The 17,520-nt window shown below is 41.3% G+C and overlaps 1 protein-coding gene across 3 annotated transcripts in view; it reads left to right on the forward strand.

The window, feature by feature from the left end:
• LOC118416041 (protein DENND6A-like) overlaps nt 1-17,520 on the forward strand; it is a 75,228-nt gene that overhangs the window by 54,957 nt on the left and 2,751 nt on the right. Inside the window, exons 15-18 of one of the 3 annotated variants that reach the window (XM_035821089.1) lie at nt 3,590-3,643; nt 6,254-6,363; nt 7,349-7,451; nt 9,674-9,776. In XM_035821089.1, the coding sequence (XP_035676982.1) occupies nt 3,590-3,643; nt 6,254-6,363; nt 7,349-7,451; nt 9,674-9,733 (327 nt within the window). In that variant the 3' untranslated portion in view covers nt 9,734-9,776. The remainder of the gene's footprint in view (nt 1-3,589; nt 3,644-6,253; nt 6,364-7,348; nt 7,452-9,673; nt 9,777-17,520) is intronic. The other 2 variants (XM_035821087.1, XM_035821088.1) reach the window with 2 other exon arrangements.

The raw sequence follows: 17,520 nt of genomic DNA on the forward strand, positions 1-17,520 counted from the left end.
AACATATCAAGCAGTGAAATATTCCCTGACAACTACATAGTACACCGTAAAGACAGAAAAACTGGCCCAGGAGGTGGTGTATTTCAGGCAAACAGGGATGATCTGATTGTCACCCACAGACCAGATCTGGACACAGACTGTGAGATCATTTGGACACAAACCCAACTTGCAGGAAAGAAACCGCTAATGATTGGTACATACTACAGGCCACCGTCAGACCAGGGCAATAGTCTGGATGAGCTTGACAGCTCTATAAATAAAATGGGAACTAAGATAAACTCCGACAACGTAATTATTCTGGGAGATTTTAACATCCCTGGTATTAATTGGGATGCTAGCACAACAGACAACGCTCAGAACCATACAGGACAGGCACAGAAACTACTACACTTAACGGACAACCATGGGCTATTCCAAACAGTTCAGGAACCAACTAGAAATAGTAATCTTTCGGACCTGGTCTTAGTCAATAACCCAAACATAATTAAAAAAACCACAGTTGTTCCGGGAATAAGTGACCATGACATGGTTCTAGTGGACGTAAACTTGGCACCCAAACAGATTAAAAAACCAAAAAGGAAAGTGTACATTCGCACCAAATCTGACGAGCCGGCTATCAAGAATGACTTGAGGACTATGCAACAAACTTTAACATGAGAACAAAAGACATGTCAGTGACACAGAAATGGGATGACTTCAAAGGCAAAATGAAGCACACAATGAACAAGCACATTCCTAGTAAAATGACGTCAAGCAGATACAACTTGCCCTGGTTTAACAGAAACTTAAGAAGGCACTGTCGGAAGAAGCAACGTCTTTACAATAAAGCTAAGAGAACAGGACAAGAGGAAGACTGGAACAAATGTAAGAAAGTAAAAAAAGGAGTTCAGAAAAGCATTAGATCAGCACACTCAAAATACGTGGCAAACATGGGAGAAGCTATAACTGCATGACAAACCCAAAACATTCTGGTCATACATAAAAGGCTTGAGGAGAGACCTTGTCGGGGTAGCCACTCTAAAGGTTGGGAGTACCATTATTAGTGACAGTGAGAAAAAAGCAGAGGCACTCAGTTCACAGTTTAAAAGTGTATTCACAGAAGAGGACACTACAGACATGCCATCCCTCGGTCAGCCCTGCACCCCTCCTATGGAACAAATAGAAATTTCTACTTATGGTGTTGAAAAAATGTTGCAAGGCCTCAATCCCTCCAAAGCATCCGGGCCAGACCAAATACCTCTTTGGTTCCTCAAAATGACAGCCAGTGAAATCGCTCCTGTTTTAACTAACATTTTCCAACAATCGCTTGACACAGGAGAAATCCCCAAAGACTGGAGAGATGCAAATATATGCGCCATTTTCAAAAAGGGAGACAGAAGCCTCAGCGATCCCCAGTAACTACAGACCTGTTTCACTCACCAGTATTTCCTGTAAACTACTGGAACACATTATCCACAGCCATATCATGAAACACCTAGAAGGCCACAATATACTAACGGACTACCAGCATGGTTTCAGAGCAAAGCGATCCACAGAAACACAGCTTATCTTAACAGTTCATGACATAGCTGGGGCACTGAACAATAAAAGACAGGTGGATCTAGCAATACTCGATTTCACTAAAGCCTTCGATAAAGTCCCACATAGCAGACTCATATCAAAACTGGAGTTCTATGGAGTTCAAGGTACTACACTTAACTGGCTGAAGGCTTTCCTGACGAATAGAGAGCAAACAGTAGTGGTGGAAGGGAAGGCCTCAGCTCCAGTTAAAGTAGCGTCGAGAGTTCCGCAAGGGACTGTGCTGGGACCATTGCTCTTCCTCTTGTACATAAACGACTTACCAGACCAGCTTGATTCAAGTGTTAGGTTATTTGCCGATGATTGTCTGTTATATATAGAGGTATCCACACAAAATGATTCACAAGTTCTTCAGAAAGATCTGAACACCCTGGAAGAATGGGAAAGGAAATGGCTTATGCAGTTCAACCCTGATAAGTGCCATATCATGCACATAACAAACAAACGAACACCAAATGTGCCCCTTACCAGTTTTGTGGTCAGACATTAGAAACCACAAAAACCCACCCATACCTTGGTGTTACATTAACAACTGGGCTGAAGTGGGGTGTCCATGTTAACAAAATAACAACCAAGGCTAAACAGACATTGGGAGTAATCAAACGCAACTTGTGGGCATGCCCAACCAGGGTAAAATCACTTGCATACACGTCACTAGTAAGACCTAACCTTGAATATGCCGCTACAGTATGGGACCCGTATACAAAGAAAGACAAAGATAAACTTGAAAGGGTACAGAACCAAGCTGCCCGATTCTGCACAAACAACTATAACAGGGATTCTAGTGTTACCAAAATGAAAACAGATTTGCAGTGGATGTCACTTGAAGACATAAGGAAAGTCCAGACTTTCCATGATGTACAAAATGACCAATAAACTGGTGGACGTACCAACGGATAAGTATCTAATACCAGCTCAAAAAAGAACAAGAAACAGTCATGCCTTCAAATACCAGAGTTACCAACCTAGGATTGATGTGTTCAAAAATTCGTACTTTCCCAGAACTATCGTAGAGTGGAACTTGTTATCACCAAGTACAGTAGGGGCATCTTCTCTTGGTAGTTTTAAAGAACGCTTGCAGATAGATGTGCAAAAGTTAGGGGTAACGAGTCGTTCGGTGTAATATAACCAGCTGCTGCCGCGCCGCGTGCCTGCAAAGCTGGTGTGTTACGCCGAACGGCGGTTATACCGGCTATATAGATACAGATACAGATACAGATACAGATACAGAAATCCAAGTGATTTGGGAGTGTTCATACTGCTAAGTTTTATTCGGATCTGGTAGTTTTATTCGGATAACATTTTTTTTTGAATCGTTTTTCTGAGTGTGAATGGGGTCTGATTCATGTGGCTCAGTATGAATGGTCAAAGTCACATTGAAGCCAGCTAAATTGCGAACCACCTCTGGTAGGTACATTTGTAGGTAGTTTCGATGTGGCTCAGGCAACTAGTTTGCATATTGACACGGTCATTAGTCACGTGGTCATATGAAAATTGAGGTATTTTCTGCACCACATTAGCTTTGCTGGAATATTTTGCAGATCCTATGGTAGACACTCCTCTGGACAGATGAGGAGACATGGGTGTTTCTAGCTATCTTCAGGGGCGTGTGTTACACATCCAGGTGGCCGCGCGCCAAGAAAGGCTATGCAATAACATGGAACCCATTCCGTACAAAGATTAAAACACTTGAAGAACAAATGCTGAAAGGTACACAACCACAACTCTAAGAGTAGTAATAATTATGCCAGAATAACGTATCCATTCTACAACGAGCTCCACTGAGTCTGGCGATTAAGTGCCAACACAGGCGAGGGGGGCGCTGAATGTAGCTGCAACAAGTTTGCTGTTGGACTCGATTTCTAAATAGTCGCGCTATCACATCATGGTGAGAAATATCTGTGGTATGCAACTTACCTGATTCCATTTTGCAAGGCTTAGTATGAACGGGGCCAATAGCATTAACTAGAGGTGATTTCTGTGACTTTTGACACATTCTTATTTGATTCAGGAGCGCTATGTCACCAGTCTGATGCCTCTGCAGAGAAATGTATCACCATGGAAGGTCTGTTATCTGGAAAAGTACTTAAGGGGTTGGGACTGCTGCATTGTACTGGTACAAAACTGTTTTTCTTCTTCTTGGACCGGCCCAGAAAAAAACAGATTTTGGATCAATTAGAAAGTGTGGTGAGGTGAAATGAGAAAATGAAGACACTGTATTGGCGGGTGTCCACATGTTTATGGGCTTACCTTATAACTAGTCTATGAAAATAACAAGAGCAATGTAGAGAGTTTAGTAGTAATTTCTACCAAGTTACATGTTTACAGACAATAAATTCAGGTCTGGGCCTTTTCATTGTCCTCTAAACCTGAACTGGACCTTTACCTGAATTTTCTGTACCGATACCCACCCCTAGTGTACCTCCAACACTTCACTGTTGCATGACAAATGAATCTAAACTCAGCACAAAAAGTTTGGAATATCAACTTTGGTACATTATATTCCTGACATTTCTGCATCAATTTCAGTGTATTAAAAATCAATTGAAAGCTTGTGTGATTCCCTTTCCTATGGTATCAAACTTATCATGATTGCAAACAATTGAAAGAAGCACCAGGTCTGCTTACATGAGTGGGTCACGAAAAAAAAGTGCCCAAATTTCCCTGCTTCTGTTCAACACTGCATTGTCCTGTTGGTATTGGCGCGCATGTCAGTGAGTCAATCAATCCTTTCTTCCATGGTTGGACGGACCTTTTAACCCAGCCCTTCCAAAGCCCCTTCCAAAGGCCCTTCTTTCCTTGCCGAGTTTCATGGCTTAGTTAGACAATGGTACATTCCAGGCGAGTATTAAAACGCTCTTCTAGACGCATGTTACTGTATGTGGTCCAGCGTAATAAATCTACGCTTTAACTCACCATGTTTATATAAATACATATCACAAATTGCATCAGAAGGAACTTAGTTTGTAATAAAAAATAATGCATATTCATTGTGGGTCAAAAAGTTTTACAAAACCTGTTTAATGTGCCAATAATTCATCTGACATAAATTATGATAATGAGGGGGGAGGGGGGCGACATGTGGAACTCGGGATTTTTAAGCGTAGAATCTAGTCTAACTTACCAAAATAACATAAAATACGCGGCAAGGCACAGCTTTTTTAAAAAGATTTCTTGTTTACGTCACGTTTGGTATACAGAAGCAACAGACCATACAAGTTTGTGTTAGCACATTTGAGTAGAGTATACATGTATCTGCCCCTTCGGCAAGAGTTTACTAACTTTCAGCGTTTGGTGGTGGATCTAGGCAGCATTATGGTGTGGGGCGGTATAACCGCCGTAGGAAAAACAAGATTTGTCATCATTCCAGGCGACTTCAATGTGGTGAGATACAGGGACACCATCCTCCATCCAGTTGCAATATCCTACCTCTTCAATATTGGACCAAATTCCACTGTGCAAGATTACAACATCCGTCCACAGAGAGCAAGGACCGATGCGATGCTGGAGTACAGTCTTAGGATGGAATAGCTTTCCTACGCCTTATGGCTAGCACTCGATTGAACACCTCTTGGTTCACTTTGTTTGAATAAAAAGTAAAAATGGCTTTGATTTAAATGTCCTCACTCCTGTTCATTCAACTTGCCTTCATTCACAAGTCAATGCAAACTGAAGTTAAAATGAGCCGAATGGAGTGTTTGACTTTAGCAGGGTAATTTTGGCACTTTATTTTTGTAACCCTTTGTACGTAAGCAGGCCTGGTGCTTGTTCCATGAATTTTTAATCCTAATATACTCTACTCAGATGTGCTAAAAATAGACTTCGATATTCTGTATATATAATACCAAAACTTACGTGAAAAAAGGATTGATTAAATCATTGACACCTGCGGTCATAAAAACGGGACCAAGGACCTCCAGGCCTTGACGGGACGATACACAGAAGTAGGGAAATAGGGGCACTTTTTTTTTGGTGACCCACTCACGTAAGCTGGCCAAGGGCGTGTTTCATGCGTTAACAATGATAAGTTTGGTACCATTGGAAAGAAAATCACACAACCTTTAAATTGATAATGATATATTGAAATTGATGCAAAAACAACGGAAATATGACCAACCGAAATTGATATTCCAAAACTTTTTGTGCTGAGTTTAGTATAGAATGCATTGAACTGAAAAGAAGAAAAATGATGTGCGAAAAATTGGGTAGAGCCATTTGTTGTGGTGTGAGCTGAAAAAAAAAGAATAATATTAAATGGCCATCCCTCCGCCAGGTCAAAACATTCAGACATTGCCCAACTGTCCTCTTAGATGACAAGTTTTTCCATGGCTCTTTCCATCCCTTTAACTTTTTATTGCTGAATGTTTTTTTTCTCCAAAAATGTTTTTCCTGGTCCTGCCCACCCTCTGCTCAATATTGTAGTCCCTTGCTGAATAAAGAGACTCTTTTTACACAACCATTGCTTTATCAATTGATGTTTTAGTGACCATGATGCATCTGTTATCTTCCTTCATCATAAATAAAGCAATGGTTGTTTAAAAAGAGTCACTCAATTCAGTAAATTACCAACAGATGAAACTGTTCATAAGGGAGACCCTTACTTACTGTAATAGTTATGATTTTCTATAAGCGTCCAATGTTAATGGATGTCCTACATGTACATTATGTGTTTCAGCAAGCTCCACGGTTAAAACCATTTGAGCCTGAGGAGTTTCTGAAGACTGTGGAGCACTCTGGACCTCAGCTAACATCAGGGCTAAGAGGGGACTGGGAAGGGCTGTACAGGTAAGACGAAGAGTGGTCTTAAGTTACCATACGAGACCAGTACTGTTCAATTAGGTTTTTCTTTGACCCACTTCCATCAAACACCTAAAATCACCACACAAAAAAAACAGTCGAAGCTAAACCTCTGCTTGGAAAGTATTAATCTGCTCGGATTGTGCATGCATGTCTGGCCGACTTGGGAAAGACTTAAAAATCCTTTGTGTGGGAATTGACACCTCCACTAAAACCCAAATGTAAAATGGACAAGTCAAAAAACACTAATGAATCCACCCAAAAATTGTAACGGGTGCACAACATGGTACTTTGGCTGAGGATAGTTTGCCTGGCCATGTGATCCAAGATTATGATCAACTTCAACTCAAAGTTTCTCGCCTAGCTGCTGTAACTTTTAAACTTCCCTGGCAAATGGGATTTGATTTAGAATCATGAGGAAATGGCAAATGACCAAGGTGTTATTTGAAACATTAAGATCAAACCCAATAGCAGCCGATTAGTAGCACCTAATCCATGCAAAATGCAATAATGCCTTTAATTAGTGGTAAATAACGGGAATTACTTGTGACATATGTAAGTTAGTTAAACGTGAACATCATCATGCATAAATTATGTGAATATAGAAGGCAGTTGCTTAAAATCTAAATGGAGGCATGCAATGTTATGCAGGTCTCCAAACCTTTATTCCAATACTAAATTGACTGGAGTTTTATGTACAGTAATATACATATTTTTAGCCTCCCTTAAAAGGGGGTGGGGCAAAGGGGTGTCCTAATTGAACTGCTGTGGTAGTGTTCTACCCAGTCACGATGTAGGTTTGTTGAACAGCATGCCTGTAAAGATGACTGAGACTTGTGTATCTTTGTATGATGAGAATTGTGTATCTTTGTATGATGAGAATTGTGTATCTTTGTATGATGAGAATTGTGTATCTTTGTATGATGAGAATTGTGTATCTTTGTATGATGAGAATTGTGTATCTTTGCATTAGACGTTTTTTCCGATCATCCAACTTTGAGGGCTGGCTCCGTGCACGGCAACAGGAAGTGGACGACAAACTTCAGGCACTGCACCTGGAGGCACTGTGTGATGCAGTAAGTACATGTACTTCCTTTTGTAGGAAAGATTCCATAATTAGGCCATGTCAATTTGATTGTATGGATGACATCCTCTGGGAACTGATGTAAGTGAACTGATGTAAGTGAACTGATGTAAGTGAACTGATGTAAGTGAACTGATGTAAGTGAACTGATGTAAGTGAACTGATGTAAGTGAACTGATGTAAGTGAACTGATGTAAGTGAACTGATGTAAGTGAACTGATGTAAGTGTACAAATAAAACAAATGATTGGCAAGAAAACGTTGCCTTCATTATACATGTAGAAAGAAAGTGGTCAGGGAAGTTGAACAAGTAAAATGGCACAGAGTTTGGTATACCAGACAATAGGTTCTTCATTCTTGTTCTTCTGTTTTTCTTTGACCTTGGGATCAACTTTTGGCACTCTATGGAAATTCATATTTATTTTTGATATTTTTGTTACAGTTTAAGTTTCAAGTTAGAGTATGAAGAAGTTGACTACTGTTGGTCCTATTTAGGCCCTGTTCATGATGCAAAAAATGAAACGGATCTATCTGTTTGGCCTGTAAATCCGACAGCAAACGGTTTGCATTTTGCGTTTACAATGCAAACTTGCAAACCATTTCAGTTCTTTGAAAAGGCATGGTAATACGACCGCTGACCCCTGAGATTGTTGTGATTTTGCCCAAACTTGTACTTCCGTGTCAGATTATTGGTCTTTGATTAAAATTGAACCAATGTCTTACTGAAGCCGGGTTCTGTCATGACCTTGGAAATGCTTCTGGAAACATTATGGTCCCGATATATGCCATGCTATGACATTTCCACTGGATCTCCTGACACATTCCCCTGCGATATCAGGACTGCTGGCTCCTCAGTCGACCAAGAGGTGGCCCGATAATAAAAACGAATTTTACGATTGAAAACGCGGCCGAAACTCTCGAATGACATATGGATATGAACTCAAGTGCCTGGATGTAAAACAGATCGCGATGCTTTTGCGTTCATGATGCAAATTCGCAATTCCGGTTAACCTGGAAACCGTTTCAGAACCACCTCCCCAGGACGTTCCGAAACGTGTTTCAGATCGTTCATTATGACGAAACTTATCCGTTTCGGCTGGCCTAACCGATAGAACCGTTTCATTTTTTGCATCATGAATGGGGCCTTACAATGATGGAACAATTTCAGCAATACAACCCGGAATGCAGCTATGAAAACATCATCTGAATTGAACTGAGCACGTTTGTGTTTTCATCTTCCCAAAACCTTCAGGAAATGAGTAAAAAATTGCTTAATTCGTGGACAAATTTGTTTTCTTGAATACAGAAAAAAATTGCATCCCATGAAGAAATACTTTGTGGTTGGAAGAAAAAACAAGAATGCAAGAAATGGCATTTTTGGTATTGTGATATTGATGGTAACTGTAAACTGTACAGGTCATGTAAGATGTACTTTAAAGGGCAGAAGACACCAATGACATCAAAATGAGAATTCTCTCAAATTACATTTTACCATATTAATATTGATGAATAGTATTGTGGACATTTGATAAACACCCTTCTGTCATTTTTTAACATAATGATTGTATCATCCAAAAATTATACCTCCTGCTCCTGAGTCTTCCCACCAGGTTATTATTTAAATCTGTGTGTTTACCGGGTATGACATCATAATGAACAGGGCATCCAGTTTACAACTTTTCTCACAAAGAATACTCTTTTGAGAAGCAAACAAAGTAAATATTGTAATATTTTTGTAATTGCATGTAAGCACTGATATGTTTCACAAGCCACAATGCCAGGTTCCGAACCAGCTGCCATGTTCATTCTGATGTCATACCCGGTAGAGTCACCAGTTAATTTAATTACCTGGTGGTAAGACTTAACAGCTGGAAGTATGGTTTTTAATGGTTTGATGTTCAATAATGTCAGAAGGGTGTGTATTTGATGTAAACGTTTATGTTCATTCAATGATAATATTCTGATTTCAAATAATACAAAAATGTATTTTTATGCCTTCTACCCTTTAAAATTTGAATGGTTTATCAAATGTTGCCTGGCTGTGACTGTGACTTTCATCAAGCAGTGCTTGGAATCTGTAAGCAGCCACCACTTGTAAATAATAACCAGCATATGAGCTATCCAAAAGAAATTTGTTCTTCCTTTTTTGTGCCTCCACCTTTGCATTTTTTTGTTTTGCCTGCTTTGCTGTTCTTTGGTTGATTGGTTGGTTCAGTTTGGCTCGCCTCCCTCCCATGTGGCAGGATCTCAGTCTGTGGATCCAGGGCCGTCCTGAGGTGGAGGTTGTTGACCTAGTGCTCAAACTCAGGGAGAAAATGGTGAGTGGACTTAACCTTCCTCTATTATGTTGATGAAGGTTAGACATCCAGGTAATAAGATATGCCAAATAGGAATTATGCACGCAGCTGGATATGATTTTGGAAATGGTCAGACGATTCAGGTAGCATCCATTACCTTTTGTCAGAGGCACTGAGGAAATTTAGTTGAAGATCATTGATTTCGCAGGTTTTATACCCTATAAATTACATGTAATATGTAAAGGAGGTTAAGACAAAGTTAAAGCCCAATCAAGACACAATTCTTTCTGACACAAGTTTAGTTCAGTTTCTGACACAAGGTAGCAGAACACAGTATTTATCCGCGAACCCTGGGGTGTATTACGCAGGTACATAAAATAGTACGGATAAACTTGTTGAAGGAGAGGTAAAAAGCCTTATTTGAGGGGCAGCCAGATATAACCTGTGCTGCGTGGTCACGGAAGGTGTCGACTCTGAGACTGCATGGTTTGGATTGTGAAAGTTTTCTATTTCGTGTATAAATGGACCCCACTACGCAACTGCCTTTCTAGTGTGAGACGGCTGCAGTTCTGTGACCTCCGCAGAGGAGCATTCCAAAGAGGGTGTGAGAAGACGATACGCCAACAGGATTTTTTGTGTTTTTTAATATTTTGTGGCTTGTACCTTCAACTCAAACGTATCCGTTTTTGGTATTCCAAAAGTGCACCCTACTATATTTTTTAATGCGTCGAAGGCAGTCACCTTGTGGCTCTTAACTATAGAAATCCCCATAGGCCGAAAACTGTGTTCTGCTGCCACAAGGGGGTAGATTTTAGGGCAGATCTAGACACATGGACAGAAAGTAGCGCGGAACACCTGTGGCATTCGGATTGCAGTCATAACACATCGCACGTTTTTTTCAAAATGGGGCAAAACTACTAGCATTTGGATCAGATGAATGTTCTTTCTATATCTCACTTGGGTGTTTTTAAACATGAGAATGCAGCAGGTGATGGAGATACCAGGAGAGATGACACTGGCCGGTGATGATCAACGGTTACCCTGCTTTCCTCCATGATTGCCTTCATCGTGCTTGATCTGGCATCATGCAAGGAATCCTGTGTCTGTTTGTGATGGCAACGTTCTTGAAACACTGAGGGAAGCATAGTAGTGCCACAGTACAGTAGTAGCAGTACTAGCATTTCAAACTCATGCAGCTGAACCCACACTATATGCTAATTACCCTCCAGATGTCGGGACACCTTTAAATGCATACAGCTGTTGGAGACCCCCTGCTGAGTTCACTGCGCGAAAACACAGATTTCCGCTTTGCAAACCCGTGTACACATGCAAGTAAATTCAGAGTGTCCACGGGTTCCCACGAGTGCCCATTGTGCGAACGTGACGTGCCCCCACATGGGGCACCCGTGCAAATCCGAGTAAACGGACCACTCGCGTGTCCATAACGTGCCCTTCCTGTGGAAATCCGTGGGCACTAGCTGTGCCACCTTAGTAAACTTGTGCGTACGCGTGGAAACTATCGACGTATGCTTTTGTGTGCGAATGACTGATGCATTATTTAGCGGCTAATTATCACCTAATTATCTCCCCGGGCCTCCACTGCGCCGTAATTACGCCCTTTGTCATTAAAAGCAGCGTCATTTTTACTGCACCGGGCTTTCCCAGCCCAAAAATTTACCCTCCCAGATTTTCCCTTCCCCTGTATATAGTATGTTTGCTTTTATTCTTTCTGAATGGTGAATTATCTTTCGTTGTTTTTCGTTTTATTTTTTGAGAGTCGACCGCTCCTGACGCATTCCTTCATATGTACTTAGTGCTGTCGCCCCTTTAGCTTCCAAAGGTTCGTCGGTCCACCATCCTGTTGTTTTGGGGTTGTTATCCGCAGCCATTCAAGGACGTTATAAACGCTGTCCTTGCTCCACTGTGCAGTCACTCCAAGTTTGATGACAGAAAATTCCTGTAGGTCTCTTGAATTCAGCATTCCTGCTCTGTGCATTATGATGCCTAACTCTAAGTGTCCTCAGTTAGACAAGCAGTTGCTAGTCATGATCAGGAGCATATGAAATCACATAGTCGCTGCAGAATTCCAAGCGTGGATGTGCAATTTCGTAACAGTGGTATACAATCCATCATAAAGCATGTAGGGCCTCCACGGAACCAAAGGAACTCCAAATCATCCAAGCCGACTGGACAGAAACTTGTGTACCACGTAGAGCTAACAGTCAGGGGCGCGTCTGGCGATCCGAGCGGCGGGGATCACCCCACCCCACCCACAGAGAGCCCGCCCGACTCTCGGTAGACTGGGTAATAGCCAGGAGGACAGTTGTTGCTCTAAAAGTAGAACTTGGTCCCAGTGGAATTCAATTCGATGGTGAGATAATGTCGGGTCTTGACGTAGAATCATTCCCAAGCTCTCAATGAGTTTACCTGCGCTGTTTGTCGTGCGATCAAATACTTAGCTATCGGCCGGTCGGAGCAGCGTGAAAGCACTCTGAATGAGAAGAATTGAAATGACAACCGTCACAGGTTTGAAAATTGGGACACGTGAGTTGATTGGTCCTCATTTCCAAACACCCACCTCATGTGTAAAATACGATTGGCTACTTCGGATGGGTATTTGAATACAGACACAATAGCTCATTGTACATACTAGTTGTGTGTATGTCACAAAGGAGTTTGTACATGATGCCATGCGTTGTACAAGTATTCTTAGTTCACTAAAGGAAGCTTGAGCTTTTCTTGTGTATCCTTGTTTTATCAAATAGACTTTCCCGGCATTAGAAAACCAGTCAACATTGAAAATCGCGAACCAGCCACGCGCGTCGGGATACCATGTTTTCAAAACAAAACAATGAAATGTGTATTGGGGGAGGGGTGCTTGTGGAAGTCCAGTAGTTAACCTTCTTGCTTTTTACTTTGCTTACTTGCCTTTAAGTTTAATGGTCGGTATTGCCCACTTGTAACAGACATTTGCTGAGTTCAGTAGTATTCAACAGGCGGGTCAAACTTCCGCCTCTCAATATTCAACCAAAAACCAAGCCAGGCAGACAATCTCCATAATACCGATATAAACCAAAAATTACACCATGAAAGTGACTTATACAAATATTGAAGTTCTCCACAACCTAATTATCTTTGTAAAAGTTTGAATCGATTTTTTTTCGACAAACAAGGAGTCAGTATAATGCAGATCCAACATGGTGTCGGAATGCGGCGTTGATATACTAGTACTGTATAAACAAAGCCGACAGACAAAGAACAACACTTTCAAGAATCTATGCATTGATAGGCGCCGCACTCCAGGTTAAAGCCTAGATGACAATCAACTCAAGTAATGTTGCATAGAAAACAATTCATATGATTAGTTACAGAAATCGGGCACACTCCGTTGAAATTGAATATGTTGTTTCAGACTTCAGTAGTGACTTTAATCTTACACGCGATCTGTATATAGAGGTAAAATAGTTTGTTTAGTTTCGTGTATACGGCACGATGTGTTGCAAATCCTATTTTGCGTACTGTTGGCGTCGGTTGCATTTTTTATTTTCCCACAAGTACAAACCGAAATGTGGCGAAGGTCTGAGGTATTTTTACTCGGCAATTCTCATAACTAAATTATCAGACACTTCTCAGCTCTCCATTGTTAACGATAATTCTTCAACACGAGAAGTGTGCAACAGTGGGGCACGTGGACTCTTCGCGTGCCCTATTGTGCGCACAGGTTTTCAAGGTTGGGGCACGCGGGAACAGGCACCCCGTGGAAACCCGTGCCCACGGCGAGGACACGTCAGGTTTCACCATCGTGCACGATGTTGGGAACTCGTGGAAATCTGTCTTTTCGCGCAGTGGTTGTTGGACAAATACTCCAGACTCCGGGAGAAATTTTCCTGACATTTGGACTTTGACATAACATAACGTGGTAGGCTTGATTCAACTAACTATATAAAGAAATGGCCGGAAAATGAATTTTTTGTTTTCAGTCTGAAGCGCAAATAACTGCATAGTAGACCTTTAAACTCCTTTATGTATCAATTCATATAAGAAACTTGGCACAAAAAGTTTGGAATATCAACTTTGGTAGGTCATATTTCTGATGTATCTGCATCAATTTCAATGTATTATATTGATTGAAAGCTTGTGTGATTCCCTTTCCTATGGTATCAAGCTTATTATGATTGTTAACTCATGAAACAAGCACCAGGTCTGCTAACATGAGTGGGTCACCAAAAAAAGTGCCCAAATTTACCTGTTTCTCTTAAATACTGTATCGTCCTGTTGGTATGTGTCTGTGATTCAATCAATCTTTTTTTCATGTCATGTTTCAGGGGTCAAGGGTCAGATCCAAGATGGCCGCATCCTTGGATCCTGCTGCACATGGGATGTGTATCTATCTTAATCCTTTGTGTGGAGGGACTCCTGAAGGCCAATTTTAGTGTTATTGGAAGTAGATGACAGGGTTTAATGTGTCCTTATGTTCATTTTTTTGTTTTGTTTACATAGTTAGACCGCATGACATGCCAATATCCAACAGCCTTTCTGCCCCCCTCCCACTCTTGTTTATTATATTTTTATTGACTTTTTCTTCAATTACTTTGGCCCATCAACATTTCTATAACCCACTTTAGCAGTTTTCCGTCCCTCTTCGATAAGGGACAGGATCTGGCAGCCCTCAACCCCTCCCCCTACTCAGGGTTACCGAGTTGGCCAGACAGGGGTCATCAGCTGGAGTGGAAGCAGCCTGTCTAAGGGACGAGCCCCCGACACAAAGCTCCTACCTGTCCTGGGGTAGCTTCATTGCGGCAGCTGGCGATAAACTGACAGACTGGTGTGATGGATGATGTGATAGCCCAGTTAGTGCGGTTACAGGTTGGCGTCAGGAAGGATATCCGGCCGTAAAAAAACCCTATCCAAACTGAAATGGAAAGTTCTTCATACAGATAAAAGCACAGGCAGTGCCGGTAGCAGTCACCGACGAGCAGCCGGTAGTGTCGCGGGCTTGGCTAACTTGCGGGTGCGGAAGGTAGGGTCCGGCCATCGAGGCAAACCATGGAGTTGAAGCCCAGAGCTGGACTCACTGGACAGACCAGCCGCATGGAAGCACAGTGTGAAGACTATCCGACTGCTGCCTACCCCTGTGACAGGGATCCCAGCAGCAGTATAATCAAAAATGGATACGACGGATACGACGACGTTTGGTATACAGAACATACAAGACTTTTAAGTCTGTTCAAGGAGGTTAAAGATTTTAACCTCCTTGGTCTGTTTTAGTACATTTGAGTATATCTGCCATTTTGGCAGTTGGATGCTCAAAGCGAGTAGGCAGCAAGGAGAACTAGACAATGGCACGGCAAGAGTAACTTTCAGCGTTTGGTTGTGGAGGCAGTGTCATGGTGTGGGGCGGTATACATGTAAGCGCCATGGGAAAACAAGACTCGTCATCATTCAAGGCAACTTCCATGTGGTGAGATACAGAGAGACCATCCTCCATCCAGTCGCAATATCCTACCTCTTCAATATTGGACCAAATGCCATCCTGCAAGATTAACAACACCCGTGTACACAGAGCAAGGACCATTGCAGACTACCTCCAGGATGCGATGCTGGACTACAGTCTTACGATGGAATAGCCTTCCTGTGGCTTGTGGCTAGCACTCGATTGAACACCTCTTAGTTCAAATTACTTGAATTAGAGTAACACTAACTAACAGTAACTTTAGTTGAAATGTCATATTCACAAGTCAATATCAAGGGAAGGCAATGAGCCCAATGGAGTGTTTAAGTTTAGTAGGGTAATTCTGGCACTTCATTTTTGGAACACCCTGTACGTAAGCAGGGCTGGTGCTCGTTCCATAAATTTGCAATCATAAAATAATCTACTCAGATGTGCTAATAATAAACTTTGATGTTCTGTATGTATTACCAAAAAAAAAAGGATGGATTAAATCATTGTCACCCGCGGACATAACAGTGTTTAACACAAGCAGGTAAATTTTGGCACCTTTTTTTGGTGACCCACTCACGAAAGCAGGCCTAGTGGGCTTTCCATGAGTTAACAATGATAATGACTTTGAGCTTTTTAATATATACTATAATATAGTTATGGTATAAAACCTGCTCTCCAACAAGATTTCCCCAGTCATTCTAAGAAAAGTCAAAACCTTGCTATCACAAAATATTTTCATGATTCTTTATTATAGCTTGATTTGTCCTTAGCTTACTTTACTACAATACTTAAAAAAGGCTAACATTTGCTGGAGAGCAAATTCAACATAATATTAACCCATGCCCCACCTCACGCAACGTTGGACTGTTGTCTACATTAGACAACACATAATCCCATATCTGCTTTGAGATAAGCTATTACCAAAACCCCAAACCACATGGCCTGTTCCATAATATCAGAAATATTGGGGTGATTTCTGATATTATTTACTTTTAAGAAAAGGGGGCTTCATGCAACTGCATGCAGACAACATGCCAAACCACGTACGAATGTGGCAAAGGGAACACAGAGAGACACAAAGACTCATCACATCGGACAACAACAATACTCTCACTGTCATTGGAGGTAACCCTAGTGATGGAATTTAGAGGTCCCACCATTTTGAACAATCCAAGCCAGCTGCAACAATCTTGCTGCATTTTTATTTTATTTTTTTTTATTTTGATTTGTTTCCAATAGAGTTAATTCCAGTTATGGCAGCCATGTTGGATTTCTGGGGTCATCCGGGGTCATGGCACCAGAACGAGGCTCCAGGTGGTGGCAGTTGGGCATTCTACTATATAGGCTGTATTGCAGACATAAGTATGCCATCTTCGGGAGTGCATTTCACACCTTTAAGGTGAAACACTCCAAAATATTTCCATGTTATCTGTAGAAGATATTGTCTTGGACGTTTGAACTCGATTCTGGTGATGTTTTTTAATTAATTTTTCACATTTTTTTGATGGGTGACCTGAGAACAATTATTGTCAGTGTTTATATCATCCATGTGTGCTTTGTATTGGTAACTGTGATATAGTAGCTTTACTATTGGGATTAAACCCTACAAATACATGGAAATATGGGAATGACATCTTTGCTGGTAGAAATTTAGAAGACATTTGGCCGTTGTTCTGATGATTTATTGATGCCAAGATCCGTTCTGCAAACTACGCTCTATGGGAATATCATGCCGGGTGTGCTCCTTTACTTTCTTCCCATTTCATGTTTTCATTGTGTTATTCTAGTTTAAACAACATAACCCTACACAACAAAGTCCACATGTTTGGTCCATCACATTGTGGGATGAAATGTAGCAGATTTTTTTCTGTTATTTTGGCGATTTCTCAATGCCAAGTGGGAAAAAACGTAAATGTTATCGTCAGTAAGTAGATTAGTATAGTAGATTAAACATAGTATATCACTTTGTCTCATGTAACATTTTACATTTGTGGGGTTTATCCCACTTGAAGAGCTACAGGGGTAAATTGGCGGTAGAACTTAGTACAACGTAGTTTTATGAACAGATCTTGGCAGCATCTGTGAAAATTCTGTTAAATTTCCACCCACACTGATCTGAAACTGGCATGAAGTCCGTTTTTTTTAGTAATGTGAGGGCCGACTCTAGCCTGAGTGCAATCCTAGTTGGTTACCGAGGCTCTCATACTCACCCCTCTGGTATGTGAGGGGTGAGTATGTAAGCTACCTAAGTATGCCACTTAGTTACAATCCCTCCTCCACTGGCACTTGTTAGAAAAGTTATGTTTTTTCCACCTTGGCATT

The sequence above is a fragment of the Branchiostoma floridae genome, chromosome 5 (assembly GCF_000003815.2).
Source record: "Branchiostoma floridae strain S238N-H82 chromosome 5, Bfl_VNyyK, whole genome shotgun sequence".
NCBI lineage: Eukaryota > Metazoa > Chordata > Leptocardii > Amphioxiformes > Branchiostomatidae > Branchiostoma > Branchiostoma floridae.